The 19,046-nt window shown below is 39.4% G+C and overlaps 2 protein-coding genes across 3 annotated transcripts in view; both read left to right on the top strand.

The window, feature by feature from the left end:
* EGFL6 (EGF like domain multiple 6) overlaps positions 1–13,392 on the top strand; it is a 45,720-nt gene extending 32,328 nt beyond the window's left edge. For both annotated transcript variants that reach the window (XM_074816892.1, XM_074816893.1), the window contains 4 exons: positions 8,295–8,375; positions 9,828–9,914; positions 11,286–11,551; positions 12,746–13,392. In XM_074816892.1, the coding sequence (XP_074672993.1) occupies positions 8,295–8,375; positions 9,828–9,914; positions 11,286–11,551; positions 12,746–12,841 (530 nt within the window). In that variant the 3' untranslated portion in view covers positions 12,842–13,392. The remainder of the gene's footprint in view (positions 1–8,294; positions 8,376–9,827; positions 9,915–11,285; positions 11,552–12,745) is intronic.
* TCEANC (transcription elongation factor A N-terminal and central domain containing) overlaps positions 1–19,046 on the top strand; it is a 196,211-nt gene that overhangs the window by 152,129 nt on the left and 25,036 nt on the right. The gene's annotated exons all lie outside the window — the stretch shown is intronic.

The following is a 19,046-nucleotide window of genomic DNA, read 5'->3' as shown; positions in this document are numbered from 1 at the left end:
ATCCTGTGTCATTAGGAAAAACCAAATAATATACAAGAGGTGTTTGTCATGATGTTTGGTAAGATTATTTTTCAAGGACTTTCTCAAACAAACCAGGACATTTGAACACCATATACCTGGGCTAGGCAGAGACTAGTGGTCTCTACAAAATTGCCACTGCAACTGACAGCAATTACAATGAATAGTATTGCTTGAAAGTATTAAAGCACTGTGTTTTATCTGTATTTTTGCATAGACTGTCTTTGTTCCAGTCACATTTGGCTGGAATTTTCCATTATTAATATAAGGGATTTATATTCTGAACATGCTAGAGAGATTTTATTTTGCCAGGGGATACTGGCAGAAGGTTGGTGTGCTTCTTGATATAGGGATACTAATATGCCCAAGATGTATTTTCATTAAGTCTGTGACCGCTATATTATTTATGGCTTTCTTTTTTGATACCAACTATTTACAGGACTTAAGGCATTGTGCCATTTGCATTTTTCTTTCAGGATGGCTTGCATATGTTAACTGTTTCCTTTCCTTTTAAATTAGCATATGCTATACTTGATCATTGTTATTATAAAAATTCAGTCATGAATTAGGCACTCAATTGCTTGAACATTTGGCTTTAAAAACACTTTCATTTTTAATGATATTAAATGATCCTTTGGAGTACATGATTAGCTCAAATTTACAGCTCGTAAATTTACACATCAGGTTTTTTCCTCCTCTGCAGATGTCTATTCAGCAGTGATTCCTTTAGTACCACATTAAGTTCCTCGATATAATCCCCTCAAGTATTCACATAGCATCTGCCTTTTGTATTATTAATATTGGTACTGTTTGTCTTCCAGGAAGAGTAGTTAATTAGGAAAAATGGATAGGTCTCATTTTTCAGAGATCCTAATTATTATTTTTAAGTTTATGTATTATTTTATCATAGTAGTTTTACTACATAATAAATATATAGGAAGCCACAGAAAAATACTGTAGGGAAAAAAAGAATTATTAACTGGAGATTGAAATTATTAAAATAGGCCAACTATCAAAATACGGGACCTTTGTGAAAACTACTACACACAGGGTTTTTTTAAAAACACAATAGCTAAAGATAGCAAAGTGAAACCCCCAACATTTAAGAAATGTCAAAATTAAGGTCACCTGTGAAAACTTAAATTTTTCTTCTTATATTTTTATACCTTATGATACAGTCTGTAATGACTTTAAATTACTATTTTCCATGGGATCCTTACCTTGTTCAGTGTGAAGGGATTTGTGTGTCCTGCTGTGAAAGGTGCAGTTTAATAAATAGAACTCTGCCCTATAGATTGCAAAAATTGCAGATGTATAGAAAACGAGACTAAACCAAAGTATTGGAAAGCTCCTTATGTATAGGAAATGTCCTTTCTGTACATGGAAGAAGACACAAAGAGGTGGACAAAAGTGCTTGGTTATATGAGCAATAACTGTACAGATGCTACACTCAAGCTAGAGGTGAATTTACATTGCACAACCTTAATTCTGTCACTTTCTAACATTCCAGTGCTTTTCATGTATCATTCATAATACAGAATGGTGTTGCCAACTGCAACTAAATTCCATATTCTGTTCTTTATCAGTTTATGAATCATAGAATCATAGAATCATTCAGGTTGGAAAAGACCCTTGGGATCATCGAGTCCAACCATCAGCCCTACTCTACAAAGGTCTCCCCTACACCATATCCCCCAACATCTCATCTAAACGACCCTTAAACACATCCAGGGATGGTGACTCCACCACCTCCCTGGGCAGCCTATTCCACTGTCTGACCACTCTTTCTGTGAAAACTTTTTTCCTAATGTCCAGTCTAAACCTCCCTTGTTGGAGTTTAAAGCCGTTCCCCCTTGTTCTGTCACTAATCACCTGTGAGAAGAGACCAGCACCAACCTCTCTACAATGTCCTTTCAGGTAGCTGTAGAGAGTGATGAGGTCTCCCCTCAGCCTTGTCTTCCTCAAACTGAACAGTCCTAGCTCCCTCATCGCTCCTCATAGGATTTGTTCTCCAGGCCCTTCACCAGCTTTGTTGCCCTCCTCTGCACTCGCTCCAGCACCTCGATATCCCTCTCGTATTGAGGTGCCCAAAACTGGACACAATACTCCAGGTGTGGCCTCACCAGTGCAGAGTACAGGGGGACTATCACCTCCCTACTTCTGCTGGTCACACTATTTCTAATACAAGCCAGGATGCCATTGGCTTTCTTGGCCACCTGGGCACACTGCCAGCTCATGTTCAGCTGCTTGTCAATTAGAACCCCCAGGTCCTTCTCTTCCAGTCAGCTCTCCAGCCACACCTCCCCAAGCCTGTAGCGATGCATGGGGTTGTTGTGGCCCAAGTGCAGGACCTGGCACTTGGCCTTGTTGAAGCTCATCCCGTTAACGTTGGCCCACTGATCCAACCTATCCAAGTCTCTCTGTAGTACCTCCCTATCCTCATGCAGATCAACACTCCCGCTTGACTTGGTGTCATCTGCGAATTTACTGATAATGCACTCTATGTCCTTATCAAGATCATCAATAAAGATGTTGAACAGAAATGGTCCCAACACAGAGCCCTGAGGAACACCACCTGTGACCGGCCGCCAGCTGGATTTAGCTCCATTGACCATCACTCTCTGGGACCATCCAGCCAGCCAGTGCTTGACCCAGCAGACCGTTCGCTCATCCAGGCCATGGGCAGCCAGTTTTTCTATGAGAATCCTATGGGGAACTGTGTCGAATGCTTTTTGAAAATCCAGGTAGATAATATTGACAGCTTTTCCCTCGTCCAATAGTTGGGTCATCTTGTCATAGAAGGAGATCAGGTTTGTCAGCAGGACCTGCCTTTCATAAACCCATACTGACTAGGCCTGATCCCCTGGTTGTCCATTATATGACTTTTAATGCCACTCGAGATGACCAGCTCCATGACCTTCCCTGGCACCGAGGTCAGACTGACAGGTCTATAGTGTCCTGGATCATCCTTTCTGCCTTTCTTGCAGATGGGTGTTACATTTGCCACCCTCCAGTCCAGTGGGACCTCCCCAGTTAGCCATGATTTCAGGTAAATCATGGAAAGCGGCTTGGCGAGCACATCTGCCAACTCTTTCAGCACCCTTGGGTGTAACCCACCCGGTCCCACAGACTTGTGTGCATCCAAGTGGTGTAGCAGGTCTCTGACCACCTCCTCTTCAACTGTGCTGACCTCATTCTGCTTCCCCTCTGATGAAACTCATATGGTGCTTAAAACACTCCCATAGTATCATGTAGCCAGCTATGTTAATTACAGAGCTCCTTCCTTTGATAGCACCAAGAATGATAAAGAGGTTTTGGTTTTCTGGTTTATTTGGCAATACTAAAAATGGACTGTTTCCCTTAGGGGTTCTAGGCTCTTAATTCTGAACAAGAGCACACTCTCAGTTAATCAGGATGTTTGCTCTTAATCTTATTCTTTTCTGCTAATTAGACCACTGTGTGAGCAAATAATGCTCAGACTACAGCTCAGTCCACAGCTATAGATAAAAGGCTCAAAAGATGTCAGACATCTGGTAAATGTAATTCTTTCAGAGGAGGATGTGGTAGCAAAGATGTGGCATATTCCTTTGTGTCTGACATAGTGATATACTGTACATATAGGAAACTAGTCTTCTTTTTACTACCTCTTATATGCTGCTTGGGTTTTTTTTACAGTACCCATCCTGGTTTTCTGGATTTTTAATGGGCTTTGAACATCAGAGAGCAGTGTTAGAAAGACAACAAGTACCATTTTTGTGAGACTTCCCACGTGCTGCAGTTTCAGGCACTTTAGAATTCTACGTGTTAGAATTACCAACAGTGAGTTACTTTTCCCAAATTTTGTGTGTTATCTTTACATTTAGACTAACTAGACTACCTAGGCAAAACCAGGCATAGGCATTTTCCAGGGGAGAGAAAAATCACACATCAATAACAAGAAATAAAATATATCACATTGCCCACAACTAGCACACTTAAATACATGGGTGCTTATATTCTGATATATACCTGTTCTTCCAGTATAGCTGCCGCAGCAAGAGCTCAATGTGATGCCACAGATGATTTATAAGAAATACAGTTCCACTAACAGAAAAAAAAAATAAAAATTAAAGGTTTAAGGATAGCACATGCATTACTACAGACAAATAGAAAATTACTTCCAAGCTATAAACCACGCCATATTTTTTCATACAAAAATGACATTTCCAAATGCACTATAAGTAATTTTATATAGAGCAGTTGGCAAAGCAGAGAGGTGAAACCAAGTACACATAAAGGAAAATCTATCAGTTTTTTCAGTAAGCTCCTTTAGTACCACAGAGTCACTTACCAGTCGCTTACCAGTGCTTTTTTTGTACTGTTTCTGAAGGGTCCCTATAAAACAGTGCTCCATAGACCTATTCTACTGAGCTTCTGCTTGTTGAGTTTGGGGTTTCGGCTTCTTTTTTTTTTTTTTTTTTTTTTTGTACTTTGAACCTTTTAATATTGCAGCTTAGTCCAAGCAGTGCTTTTCCAGATGTGCTCTTGAAGCTTCCTGTTTCTTTCATGATCTCATTGGCCCTTATATGACTTACAGACTGACTTGAGGGTCTGTCTACATGGTACTTTTCAGGCGGACCTGAGCTCACTCCAGTTGTGCTCCAAGCAAGCCAGGTGCAAACCAGCTCCAAACAAGAAGTCATGTAGTCAGAGTTGGCTCAACTGGCAGACCAGCGCTAACAAACCTGTTTGACCCGCAGAGTGAAATGCCTGCACTTCTGCCTGCACTTCTAGGAGAACACTGCTGTGCGCTGTATGAAAGGATATGATTGAATGTGACTAGCTCTTCTGCTATATCTTTTAGTGGCTGTCTATTATCTTTCTTTACGTAGCTGTCTAAAGGTCCCCGGACAGGGAGATGGCTAGGAGGTGGCTCTCAAACCTCATCTATTTCATTATGTGCAGTGCTCCCTGTAAGCCTGGTGTTTTTAAAGTGGAAGTCTAGTTTCATGTATAAATTTGGTTCTAAATCCCCTTCATGGCACTCTGTTTAGTCATGTTTTTACTAGAACAATGTTTCAGTGCTTCTTTTCAGCACTACTTTCTCATGTTCTGAGGTTATTGCTAAGAAGCGTTTCCATGATTGCAGACATCCTCAGTAGATTCAGTTCTGTTATGTGAGTCGTATTATTTTTTAGGAAATATGTTCAGCCAGATAGAGCTGGCTGGGGCTGTTCTATTTTGCAGAAAGTCTCTTCCTTTGCTGCAGTTCTTGATACATTATACAATTGACAAACTGCATCTAGCATGGCTCAGAGAGATTCCCCCTCCTCAGAACAGGGGCAATACTCAGATATAGGTCACAGATAGCAACAATGAATTTCTTGCAGATGCAAAAACCTGTGTCAGCAAAAAGGTGGCTGTTCTCAGGACTAGAATGTCACCAATTTACTTATGCTCAGCTCATCACAGACATTCATAGACACAACTCCTGTGGAAATTGGTGGTAGTTAGTTACATAGGTACGTCTGAAGACCTGGGCATTAGTTATCTCTGACACTTAATTCCTGCTCATAAGATCAACTCACCTCATAAGAGTATCATGACGACAACAACAGTTAAGAATGTGTGGCATCATGATACGAAGGTTTTTATATGTAGAGATTATATAGTAGCTAGTGCTGCAGATAAACAGATGGGTGGGCACCAGCAGTACAGAAAGAAGGAGAGACTCTGCTGTGCCTAAAGTGGGATGTGTGTGAGCTTTTGTTGGTCAGAGTATGTTCTTAGGGAACATGAGACAAGGCCTGCCTTTCTGCCAGCACCACTTGACAGCAGAAGAGCTGAAAAGAGCAATCCTGACTCCTGCCTGTTACTTAGAAGGGGGTTAACTTTGCATCCTGGCTATGTCCAGCAATGGTCTGATGTGAAATGTAGGCACATTCCAAGAAGTAAGGTTTCTTGGAAACCTTTCTGTAAGCTGAAGCTTAGTTTCTCATAATATGCAGGTGATATCTTCCAGTAAGTGGAGAACCTGAGTGTAATGCCTGACACTGAAAACAAAAATAGATTTGGATACATAATTTGGCTCTTTTTGTGTGCATGACAGTTCTTCACTTGAAGCATCTGCAGCACACAGCTACACCTGCATGTATATCCCTCAAGTGAATTCAAGTGTAATTGAATAACTCAATAAATAAATCATTCTGGCAGCTGTTGTCTTCTGTTAAATCACTCCACTTTTTCCAGAAGTGATCCTATTTTAATAGCTCTCTTCATTTTGGCAAGGGTTTTCACAGCCTGAGCCTCTTTCATTAAGTACGAGGCCAAGTTTATGGCATGACAGTAAACTTAACACCTAATCTCTATGTGCCTATTCCTAAATCTGTATATGTAGACACATATTAATTTGGAGAAAGATATATTAATCCTTGCCTTAAGTAAGAATATTATCCAGGTGATTTAAGCAATGGTCTGGGTGAGGGGAAGTCTGCAAGGGCAACAAGAGAGGACACGTGCCTGGCAATTCGTCAGAAATCTCGTAAGATTGCATGAGTCTCCTTTCTCAGCTCAATTCAGCACCTCTTGAAGTGCCTCCAGGGCCTCTTTGTCAGTGTATGTTTTTGCTGGTGTACACGCAGAGCAATTTTTGACAGTTTTGACTGAGAAGAAAGGTTAAGTAGAGTCTTCATGATGCTAGGAGGCTCTGGATTGCAGTGGGTTGTAAGTATGTTCTTAAAATTGAGTATGTGTTTATGACTGTGAGTATGTTGGAGTATTTCAATGGAAAGCCCTAGTTCAGTGGAACTCACAGGAACAAACTCCCCTCTGAACAAATGTGTGTGCATGTGAAAGTAGTGACTTTTTAAATGTTTGGCATTTTCGACTTTCTATAGCATGTATGAGATACAATGCTGAGTAGGGAAAAGTAATTTCCATTTCTGTAGCTCCTATCATCTGGCACTGTTGAGGGAATCTGAGCTTTTCTTAGCACTGCTGCCCACATGGCGCGTCTGAAAAGTGAACTTCAGTCTGTCAGGATTTCTACTAACACCTTCTGTAAGTAGTTATCCAAAGGATCCTCCCTCACTCCTCTTCTAAAATGGCACATTTAAGCCTCTCCTGTTTTCATAGGTATGTATGTATATATCATAGGTACCATCTGCATATGCGTTTGCAAAGGGTAGAATGCTCTGCCAGTGAAAGCAGATTATCCCTTTATCTCATGTGTGATTAGTTACTTACACAGGCTCTGCACAAAGAATTTGAGACTATAATTTTTTTTTAGCGAGTGCACCTCTCTGTTAAGCAGTTAAAATAGTACGAAGAAGCTTAATCACAGAACTTGAAAAATACTTAAGAGTATTTTAGAGTATTACTTAGAGTAAATAAGTGTTTGCAAGCTTCTATATCTTTGTAGCTCATCAGATAGGAGGTTTTGCCTTGGTCTCTGAGGCTGCTGCTGAAAAATAGTGCTTCTTGAGTAACTATATCCTTTAGGCCAGTATCTTAGAGAACGCACCTAACATTCATTTACTGTGCTGCTGTACTGACTCTTCCAGTTTGGCACAAGACACATCAACCAATTTTTACAAAATAACTTGTTTGCGGGGTTCCACCAGGACTGCTTATCAAAACATCAGGCTGGGCTTGCCAGCTGTTGCAGGGAGGGAGAGGAAGAGCTAGGGCAGTCGCTGCACCCTTCCTTCCCAACAGAGAGCAGAGCTGATCAGGTTTGCAGGAGAACATGTACCCCAGCAGAGAGTACAGCTTCAGAAAAATAATTACGTGGGGCTTCTGTTACAGCAGCACCAGCTATCATTTATCTGAATACAGAGCTGTGAACCTTTGATCCCTCAATGTTTATGGCTTTTACAAAGTCTTTGACACTACCCATTTTTTGAGGCTGCTGATGGTAAAGTGCTGCCACGCCGTTGAGTCATTGTCTTCTCTGTCTGGTAGAGTTCAGGTACTTCGATCATTAGTTGAAGTTTTGTAGCAAGAAAGCAGATCACCATGCCAAAGAAAGATCATGTTCAATGTTTTATGATCTTGTGAAACTTGTAGCTCCAGTGCCCACAGCTTAGAAGGCACAGTGCTGTGAAAAACAGCAATTTAAAGAAAGTTTTAAAATTCAAAGTTAGTATCTAACTGAGGTTAGGAATATGAGTTTGGTGGTGGAGTGGAAAACACACACATTGAGTTATTTAAATAAAGGATGGCAACTGGTATAAAGGAATAAAGTTCCATTTTCTGTTCCTGTGATAACACAGCACTTGACAAGTTGTTTCCCTTAGTTCCCAAGGTGAAAGAAGCAGCTGCCTTTGGCCCTCTCCTGGCACAGAGGAAAGTTCCAGTATTGAGGCCAGAGCAAGAAGGTAAATATTTTTATTCTACATTATTTATTTTCCTGTGTATTTTGTGTTTTCATTACAACCTATATTACCTGTTCTTCCTCACATTAAAAAATTGTTGCAAAATCAGTCAGGGGAGCATACAAGGTCCAAGACCTGTCAATTTATGTACACAACTTAAGCTTCTGCCATGCCTTAGGAAGCTTCTTCACGCACTTTCAAACAGAAAACTTTGCTGCCTGTTGGGAACTATAACAGACTGCAGTGTAGCTCTGGTCAAAGCAGAGCATAAAGGCAGATCAGAGGGCACTCTCCCCCTCTCTCCTGGTGGGAAACAGTTTCCCTGTGATGGACAGAATCATGAAGTTGACTGTAAGGATCTGCTTATGAGAGCCATGGAAAAAATCAGAATCCAAAAGAGGGGACTGAGAGATCGTGTTAAGCTGATGCATTTACAAGGCAGCAGCATCCTTCTGAGGAGTCACCAGCCAAGTGGGCAGGGGCTGAAATGCTGGGATTGGCTGTAGCTGAGATTATTTTTAGGATGAGGTGGGTTTCACCTGAAAACAATCCACAAATGCTTCCAAATCTTAAACAAAACAAAACAGAAAGATGTGCTGTTTAAAGGTAAAGATACTGGTTTTTTTCCAGTTCAGAATGCAGTAGTCTCAGAAACAATGTATTTATACAGTAGAGCTCTCTAAATGCCATGTACTGCACTCCTCTGTCTCATGATAAAATACATGAAAAGAACAAAAAGGATGCTTCTTTCTGAGGAAATTCAGATGGCTGACATATTGTTCTTAATCTGATCTGTCATGCTTGCATTGCACAGTGTTTCTTTCTTTGTGTATGAAATGCTTTTCATCTGCACAGTCACAAAGGCTGTGGTGTGCTCTGGGTGACACCCTTTTTCTGTGTACTTTAAAGGTCAACTGATTTGGGCTATTCCCAGCTCCATGTAGTATGAGTATTAAGTGCTGACATAAAGGATTCCTCTTATGGGAGGCCAGCTTCTCTCTCTCAACAGATAGAACTGGAGCTTGAGCATCTCAGCTGACTACAGCTACACCAGTGTAACAAATGGAGAGAGGAAAGCCCTAAAGTTGGCAGATCCCAAACCATTTATGATGCTAGAGTTCAAAACTGACACCTCCAACTATACCTGGCAATCAACAGGCACTCAGTATACAGAAGTCATGGCATAGAAACTCATGTGCAGATGGCAGATGATAGGTAGTAAAAAGACACAACAGGTTTTCCTGTGAGTTAAAGTAAGAATTACTACATAAATTCTAATGATTTGCTTTTTCGCAATTTAATCTAGGTCAACACTATCTGAACTCAGATTGTAGATAATTTTAGAATGACCTATACATTAGTAACTGGGTGAATAAAGAGCAAATTCTTTTTATCAGTACTTATGATACAGTGCTCCTCATACCTCTAAATGTCCATTGCCAATTTTTTTTTCAGTTGATTGCAGCTTCAGTCGAGGGGTCTGTGACTGGAAACAAGATACTGATGATGACTTTGACTGGAATCCTGCTGATCGAGATAGAGGTATTTAAATATCTGTCCTTTAGCTATGCTTTGATTTGATGTCTCACCCCCTCCAAAAAAGGGGGGATGGAGGGGAAAACAGAATCAAGAATTAGCTTTCCTATCAGTGGGTTATCTTTATAAAAGAAAAAAGGAGGCAGAGAATGCTGGGAGTGGAAATTGTTTCTTTGAAATATCCAGTGGCAACTGGTAATCAGCAACATATTTTAGCACAAACAAATAAAAAGATGAGAAAAATTGTTAGAATATAACTGTTCAGAACTGCAAGGTACAAGGCAATGGAAGCCTTATTAGTTACGCATTGTGTCTCTCCAAGACTGGTAGGGCATTTAACTATACATCTGCCATTTAGATGGATGTGGCAATGTAGTCACTTACATGGCTTAGACAGCTCTGTGATTAACTGCTCAGAAATCTCAAACTCTGCAAGACAAACTAGTGATGGCATTCCTCAGAATGAGCCAAGGACAGGGGGCTATTCAAGAACAACCGATACCTGACCTGGTACCAACCAGGTTAAAACCTGAGGAAGAGCTCCACGAGTGCAATGTGTGACTGCTGTGTGGGTGTATATAAAAGTGTGACTGAAGAAACTTGTTTGAAAGGATGTCTCTTCCACTGTGACACGGGAAATGTTGCAGAAGTTGCTGCAGTAGGGACTGGCAGATCCTGCAGATCTTGAAGGCCACTTGATCCAGTCCCTACACACACATTCTCTCCCTCTTCTCTCACAGTCCTTCCATCCCTGTCTTTCTTCACTAATCCTTCCTCTCCTGCTCCAGATATTTCCTTTTCCCCAGTCCCTTCTCTGTGCTGTCACTTCCAGGAAGACCTTACCTTACCCTGACCTTACCCTGTCTCCCCAGACTTACATCTGCTGATTATGACTTTATTTATGGGCCCAGATGTTTTATCACTTTATCTCTTTATGTGTCTCTGTCATTTCTTTGGTCCACCAGGATTTGGGGAATAAGCTATCAGTTCCTTTATGAGTTTGTCATCACTGCAGAGGACAGTGGAGAGAGTATTGAGCTAGCTCAAGTACTGGAAATGGTCTGACCACAGAGGCACAGCAGCATGTTTCAGGCTGTTGCATTTGAAAAACTGAGATGGTTTTGCCTTTGAAAGATAGTGCAAGGAACAATCATTGTAACTGCCAGTGCAATATGAACTCACTTCCTCTGTAAACTGATCTGACTTCCAACAGTGAAGCTTATTCCTTGAAAAGTACACTCCCTGCTGCTTTTCTCCAGTCTGATTTTAAATTATTCAATACAGTTTCCATTTATTTTCTTAGAAAATATGTATTCACTTTGCTAATAAATAACACATTAAAGATGCATTTTCCTTTTTTTTTTTTTTTGTTACAAGGCGATGGGTACTACATGGCAGTTCCAGCTTTTGTGGGGCACAAGAAGGATATGGGGCGTCTAAAACTTCTCCTCACTGACCTCAAACCAAAGAGCAGCTACTGTTTGATTTTCAGTTACCGGCTTGCTGGAGAGCGAGTGGGGAAACTTCGAGTGTTCCTGACAAACAAAAAAACTGCTCCTGTCTGGGAGCAGAACAAAGGAAAAGATGAAAGGTGGAGAACTGGAAAAATAGAGATATTTCAGGGGGCTGAAACAACCAACAGTGTAAGTATAACACAATTTATAAGCCAACTACCATAGGCAACACAACAGCTTAATTTTCTGATCCTCAAGTGTTCCACCAGCTGTTTTATAGACATTGGCAATTGAAAGGCTTATCTGAAATGGGAAACAGGAGCACACATTTTAGGAGGCAGAAAAGTTATTATCTGGTTGTAATTTCAGAACTGAATTACCCCAGCTGGTTAGGACACTGATGCCAGTAACCCTGTCATTTTGTAAAAAACTGCATCAGATCATAAATTAACACAAACAATCAAAATGTCTCCTTAATATCTCATGCAACAGAAGCATACATACATGCCTGGAAAAATGAAAAATTTCTGTTTCATAGAAGAGGATGCTCTCAAACCACACTAAACCAAACCATTAGAGCAAAAGGAGACATCATGTATAATCAAGGGTAGGCAATCACCTTAGGAGCAGGACATACTAGCCACCAGAGAACAGTGCGCTGATTTATGCCTGAAAACGGCCTCAATCAGGGCTTCAGCAAGTTTCTCCTTGAAATTCTAGAGTCTGCTTTCCATTCATGTGACTGAACATTTTCAGTTCTGTGTAAAGGCTTCTACTATATAATTGAATACTATGAGTATAAAAGAAATGCAAGCCCTTTTCAAGGTTCTTTGCACTGCTGAAATGATGTAAAAAAGCCCTTACATAAATGAGAATCAGGCTATAAAATAAAAACCCAGGCATCCTATTCATAAAAATGAACCTACTCCCTCTATATAGTACACATATTATATATACCCATACTATATACAGAGAGAGTGTAAATACATATATAGTATATACACGCAAAACCTAAGGATCCATATAGATAGAAAATGAACATTCGTAATATATTCAAGAAATAAAATGCACTAACATCACATACTGTGATAAAACTACATTATTATAATAGGATTTCACTCAATTTGCATGTTCTTTGTACAACAAAAATAAGTGATCTTATTAAAGGAATCCATTTGATATTGTAAATCTGTGCAGAGGATTATAAGCCTAGTTCAAATAATACACGGAAACTCTAAAAGCTGCAAGGATTTAAGTCATTAAGTCCTGTATTGTGGTAAAACATTCCTCAGATATGGCATTATAACTAATTAACATTAAGAGCTGCTAAATGCTTGGATAAACTACATTTTCACTGTTAATACATCTCGTTTCTTATGACAGGTCACTTTTGAATCAGAACGTGGGAAGGGCAAAACTGGAGAAATTGGAGTGGACAATGTTATACTAATTTCTGGTCTATGCCCAGAAGATGCGTGATAATGGATATTTGAATATACTGGATTTAATCCTATTTTTAATATTTGCCTTACTAGTAGTGTATTTTTGTATCTTTTTCTTTACAAAAAAACCCAAAACTGTGCCTTGAACTTAATGCAGCAATGCAAACAGAAAAACTGACCTGTGCAAGACACAGAGTACACTTTATGAGTTATTCTAATTCTAATACATCCTTTGAGTGTAGCACTACTGTATTTTATAATTCAAGGTCAGGGTTTCTAAAGTATTATTTGTCTAGCTTTTTTACAAATTCTATATGCTTTTATTCCTTAAAGTTATTTTCAAGGCTATTCTTAAGTCTTCTATTTCATTTCTTCTACTCCGCAAGAACATAAAGCAGTATTTCAGAGGATGTTACTACTTCTGGTGACATAATTTTAACTTCTTACTTAGTGCATAGATAGTCAATCTATTCAACAAGTAAGAAGAAAGAGAGGAGCTTTATTTCCTTCTTGATGGAGCTAAGCAAGTTGTAAGTGGAGTCATGTCTTTGAGGAATATTTTCATTACTAATAAAGTACATAAAATACCTTGTTTTTCATCAGTGTCTTGGAGTCACACAAATCTCTGTTTAGAAATGATCCCTTTGTAGTTTTATAAGCATTTGATGTTCATCATTAACAGATTATGTTACCAACTGACACTGAAAAAAGAACAAAAAGAATGACCTGTTATTAGCACTTAAGAAACTTCACATTATGTACTGACCTTCAGGAGCAAATTGGTTCCTTCTGGATTGCAGGCCTACTTTACCCCACGAAGGTGTGAAAGAATGGTTTTCATTTTCCAGTAAACAGTATAGCCTTGTGGCCACTCCATAAGGCTCCTTCTAACACAACTGAAAAAAAATTATCTGTTACAAGTTCCTTCATGTCCCTTCAAACTTCAGCAAAAGCGATGGAGACTATCCACCATCCCCAGGAGGAGGAATGTGAGCAGAACCTTCTCCCACAAACTAGGAGCTGCCACCCTGCCACCCCCCACCATGCTCACCCATGCACACACACATGTACACATACATATACACATTTGAGGAGGGTCCAAAATCCAGGTTCCACCTTCTCTGAAAAGAAGTCAAGTGACAGTGCTGTGGAGAACATGACCATCTTCTGTCTGATCTCTTCTGAAAGTACCTAACAGTCTGAATCCCAAGAGGACAGAGATGCCCATGGAGAAGCCCTGGTTCGGGCAATGTTCAGTTAAACATATGAGCATACATCTTCCTCCTGATTAGCTCTGTGTATCCCCTTCTAGGTTCACTACTCACTGTTTATTATTAGTGATGCTGTTTATTTTATTTCTTGTATGAAGAAGGGGACATCCAAAACAATGGAATAGAATTTTACAGGTTAACACTAAAGAACCTCGAAGAATCACAGAATCACAGAATCATCTAGGTTGGAAGGGACCTTGAAGATCATCTAGTCCAACCGTTAACCTAGCACTGACAGCCTATAATTCGGCCTATAAGAGTCTAAGCTTTGTGACAAAAAACAACTACAAAAGTTCAAACACCTTGAATTGCACCTATGAAGCAAGTGAGGGATGCTTGAGACATTTCTTGTTGAAACACAGTAATTCTGCACTTTGCACACAGCTGAGGAAAGGGTAAGCGAGACTGGAAATATCTGGGAAGTTTACAGTAGCTATATAATCAGGAAATGCTTGTTCTTTGCTAGAACTGGTTTGTGTTATGAAACAGGTGCTCTGAGAACTGTACATGGGCTTCAGCTTTGGAGATGCTGAGGAAATTACAGAGTAAGGACTTGAGAAAACCAAACTCTTTAATCTCAGGGCAAAGACTCTGGGAGTTTCAAAGCAAGGGGAAAGTTCCCTCAGCAGTGGATTGGGTGCTGACTGTGATCTCAGAATACCTGAAGACCCTGGTCACAATAAGGCAGAAAAGTGAAACAAGTATTTTTCTGGACTTACTGCTCCTTGTCTGACGCTCTGAAGTTGAACTACCCTTATGAATACTGAGAAAATGAAAGATCAATTTGATTGAAATTAAATTCTGTATCTAGCTTCAAACAGCAATAATTTACACATACACAGTGCCTTTGAAGCCTAAAAAGCCTAAGAATTGTTACAGTCTTGATCATTACAGTGCAAATAATGTATTTGAAATATATATGTGGAGCAAACTGAGTCCCCCTAAAAAAGTGCAGCTAGGCATTTCTTGCATGTGCAGTTATTTGGTGTGGAAAGATAAATACTGCCTGTGGAAGGCATAATATCTAAAGACTATTTGCTCAAGACACAGACAATACAGAGTAAACACAATGAACATGGTCTGATATGGAGCCAGATACAATGATATTTATTTGTTGGTGGTTGAATTGTAGCTCACCATGAATCATGACTGTGAAAATTACTTTAGTAGTAGCATTCCATCCAAAAGACAAGATAAAAAGAAAAAGATTTTGCATTTCATGGAACAAGTAAGAAAATCATTTGCACAGATCAGTACAGACTGCAATAGCTGCCATAAAGTTTTCTGTAGTAGATGCGGAAGTTGTTTCTCATTTGTTTGCAGTGCATTGTCAGATACAAGATAGCTTGCACCACAGCAAATCATAAAAATAATTCTAGCATAATAAGATCTGAAGAGCAAAACTGAAATCTTTTTTGTTATGAATAAATTCAAAGATAGCTTCTTCAGAAGCAACAAAATAAATCTGTTATGTATAGCCATTCATATAAACCACACCAGCGCATCAGTAAATTAACTAGTATCGTTTGCAACATTCATTCAAAAGATGCAGCTGCTCGGGGCAAAAGCTACATGTTTCTCCTTCAGATGAAAACAGTTAAAGGGCATATTATGCCCACAGTCACTAATGCCTCAAACTGTTCCTCACAGTTTTCCATTACTGTGAAATGTGAAATTCATTATCTGTTGATAATTTTAGATAGCAAGGAAACTGCACTGGGAGTATTTGAAAATGTTACAAGTATGCTATAATCAAGTGCCTTGAACTTTGATAACATCATTTGCAACTCTTAAGTCTGATAATGAACTTTGGAGACAGTACTCTGTCTACAAGTTAATGGAAAAAAAAGAGCTTCTAGCTAATTACCCAAATCTATACTACATCCTTCAAAAACTACTCAACAGATGTGATCGCTTAATCTTGAAGTTTGTATAACAAAAGATTTCAATCACTTTTCTACAACTGCCAAAAGAATTAAAGGAGACATTTAATTTTGTCAGCCGTGAATACATGGAAATGCTGAGGCATGTTTCCACAAGATGATTATCTTGTAACCTGTAATTGAAAGGAACTTAAAACATTTTCCAGCTATTAGATGTTATTTTTATACATTAAAAAAGGATTCCCCACTGCAATTTTTAAGGATGATAAAGATTAAGATAATGGAGAGATGCTTTCAATGACTGATTGCCACTCATATTTACTTCATAATTGCTATATTTTTAAGAGAGAGTCGTACACCTGCATGTACTGGACGTACTGAAATTCATGACAATAGATTAATGAAAAGGTAAATAACAAGAAAGTGTGGATAATAATTTATTTGGTCATATATGTACTGTTACAGAAAACCTCATAACAGCAAAAGGTTTTTGATGGAAAATAATTTCTAATTCTGATAGTTATTAACCTCTAAAATACCTGACTTTAAAGTTTGATTTCAACAAATTTAGACATTCAGTCTCTCTGATCCTCCCTCTTCCAAACCCCAGTTCTTCAGGAAGGGCACATTCTAGAACTGTTGAGAGAACACTGATTGTTAATTTTTTATTTGGGGAATATTTAGTTTTCAGTGATTCAGTAAAGCATGAAAGCATGACTGAATATTTTAGAAGGTTCTTTCCTTTTTTTTTTTTTTTTTAGGAAATAGCCTAATCTCTTCATTTCTTAATATTTTTTTTAATGCATTATACCAATTTCTATTTCAAATACACCCATGAGAAGAATATTCTTCTTAGACAAATTTGAGAAATAATTTTAATAGTGACCCTTTTAGGTCCTCAGATTAAAGCTAACTTTAATCCCACATTTAAGTGGTTTATTAATTTTTTTAAATGAAAGAATAGTATTTCAAAGCTTAATATTATATAGAATAATACAATTTATGATAAACAATTAGTATATTTGATACCAATAGAAATAAGGCCTGAGTTAAAGGAAATGGGATTTCCCTAGACTTGCCTTGAAATAGCATTTTATTCTTTTTTCTTCATATACTTTCTTCTACTTCCATACAAAGATGGTGCTTCTCCAACAAGTTGGATGGTGTGTTGGAGCACTGAATAGCTCCACAGTACTTTGTGGAAGCCCAACTCCAAGCACTCCCTCTAAGTAACATTCACAGCAGATTTAAAAAGTGCTAAAGAAGATCCTGTACTCAAGAAAGCCACATGTTCCCTTACAGTGAATTACTCATCAGCACTGCCTTCCTGCCCAGGATGTAAACATATGGCAGTCCTCATTTTCTTTGTCTTCTTTGAGACTGCCAAAATGTTAAAATAGTCACCTTCTCTAGAGGCAAGGGGGCACCTGTAGAATGGCCCAACTATGTGCGCTATTGAAAATGTGAATGAAAGTGTGAACAGCAAGGTGACAAATTTTGCCTTCATGGTTCAAGACAGTCAAACTGAAAGCTGACTACAAAGAATCTTGTGATACTGAGTGACTGTGCAAGAAAATGGGATGGGAAAATTAGTTGTGGGTGACTGCAAAGTAATGGACTAGGAATAATCTCCTTTATATCTATATAGTCAGTGGCTCCAAATTAGCTACTACCTCTAAGGAAAATAATATGAGAATGACTGCATTTTCCTTTGAAATGCTCACTTGCACTGAAAAAGACAAAAAAAGCACATCAAGCATGTAAATGCCCCATGTCCAGACCCAATTCCCACATATTTTTCCCGTATTTCCTGTACTGACATTGCTGTCCACCATGTCTTGCAGTGGTGGAACACAGGACCACTTTGCAGTTAAATTACTTGCTGGTTCCTTCAGGAGGAGAGTCAATCGACTTATTGGTCATCATCACAGCTTGGGAGCTCTCTACTTTAATGTCTAGTTACTATTTCAAGAACACTGTGTGTATGTAAACAACCCCACGGCTCTCACAGTAAATTCATATTTGACTAATCAACATCAGACTGGTTCGCCGTGGATGTATAGCAGAAAAGGAGAGATGGAGAGAGATGACTGTTTATCTCAATTTCTCCCAAGTTAAGTACTCTGCGCAGTACTTAACTGGGCAAGTTACTTAGATGGCTTCATAACACTCCATTGACTGGCAGAATTTCTTCACAAATCCTCCTGGTAATTCAGTTTCGAGTCCTCCTGGTGGTATGATACCCCCAACGTGTACTGGTACTCGGTACTCCTGCCAGGAGGAAGAGCAAGGAAACACATGGGAAATATCTCATTAACGCTATCCAGTTAACTTTATGTGCATCATCCTCATTCTCTAAATACAGTACCTTCCAGCATTACAGAAAATGGACAGGGATCTCAGGACTGCCTCCTACTAACTGGCCCTCAAACAGGAGGCAGCTCATCTAAGGTATCCTTGATTTTCATCGCTAGCAGAAATGCACAGAAGATGTAACTACTATGACTACAGCAATCTGCATCCAGTGTGCCAAGACACAGGATAGGAGAGAGGCTTTGGCTTCACAGTGAACAAAGACATGAAGGCATTACCCTCACTGTCACAGACTAGCTGGTGGGTGGCAGTTGTGTGAGCGCTCCCTCCCAGTGCCCAAGAACAAACTGGAATGAGTTTAACCCACAGTGGCTGGAGCACATGGAAATAAACAGCATAAGCAGCCACAACAGGTGAGCAGCATTAGTGCCAAGCTCATCCACCACCTGGTTCTGAAGGTTTTATCTGATCACACATAAGCAGCAGTAGTCAAAGCCAGCCTAAGGAAATCCAGGGCCTGATCCATCTCCCTCTCAAAACTGGACCAGAGCCTAAAACTGTGAAAGCAACCCTTGAAATGAACAGCCACCCAAGACATCTTTCTGTGAATGAACACACTTCAGATGCTGTGAGGGGAAGTACTCTCACAAAATGAAATCTGTGAGAGTCCCAATGTATGGCTCAGTTCTTGGATTTTAACAGTCTATGGATGAGATTTGTGTAGGATTCTCTTCCACATACCATTAAAGATTGAGGAAGAGGTGATTCTTTGGTC

The sequence above is a fragment of the Strix aluco genome, chromosome 2, assembly GCF_031877795.1.
Source record: "Strix aluco isolate bStrAlu1 chromosome 2, bStrAlu1.hap1, whole genome shotgun sequence".
NCBI classification, from domain to species: Eukaryota; Metazoa; Chordata; class Aves; order Strigiformes; family Strigidae; genus Strix; species Strix aluco.
The sequence above is the reverse complement of the archived record's forward strand: the minus strand, read 5'-3'. Positions and strand labels throughout refer to the sequence as shown.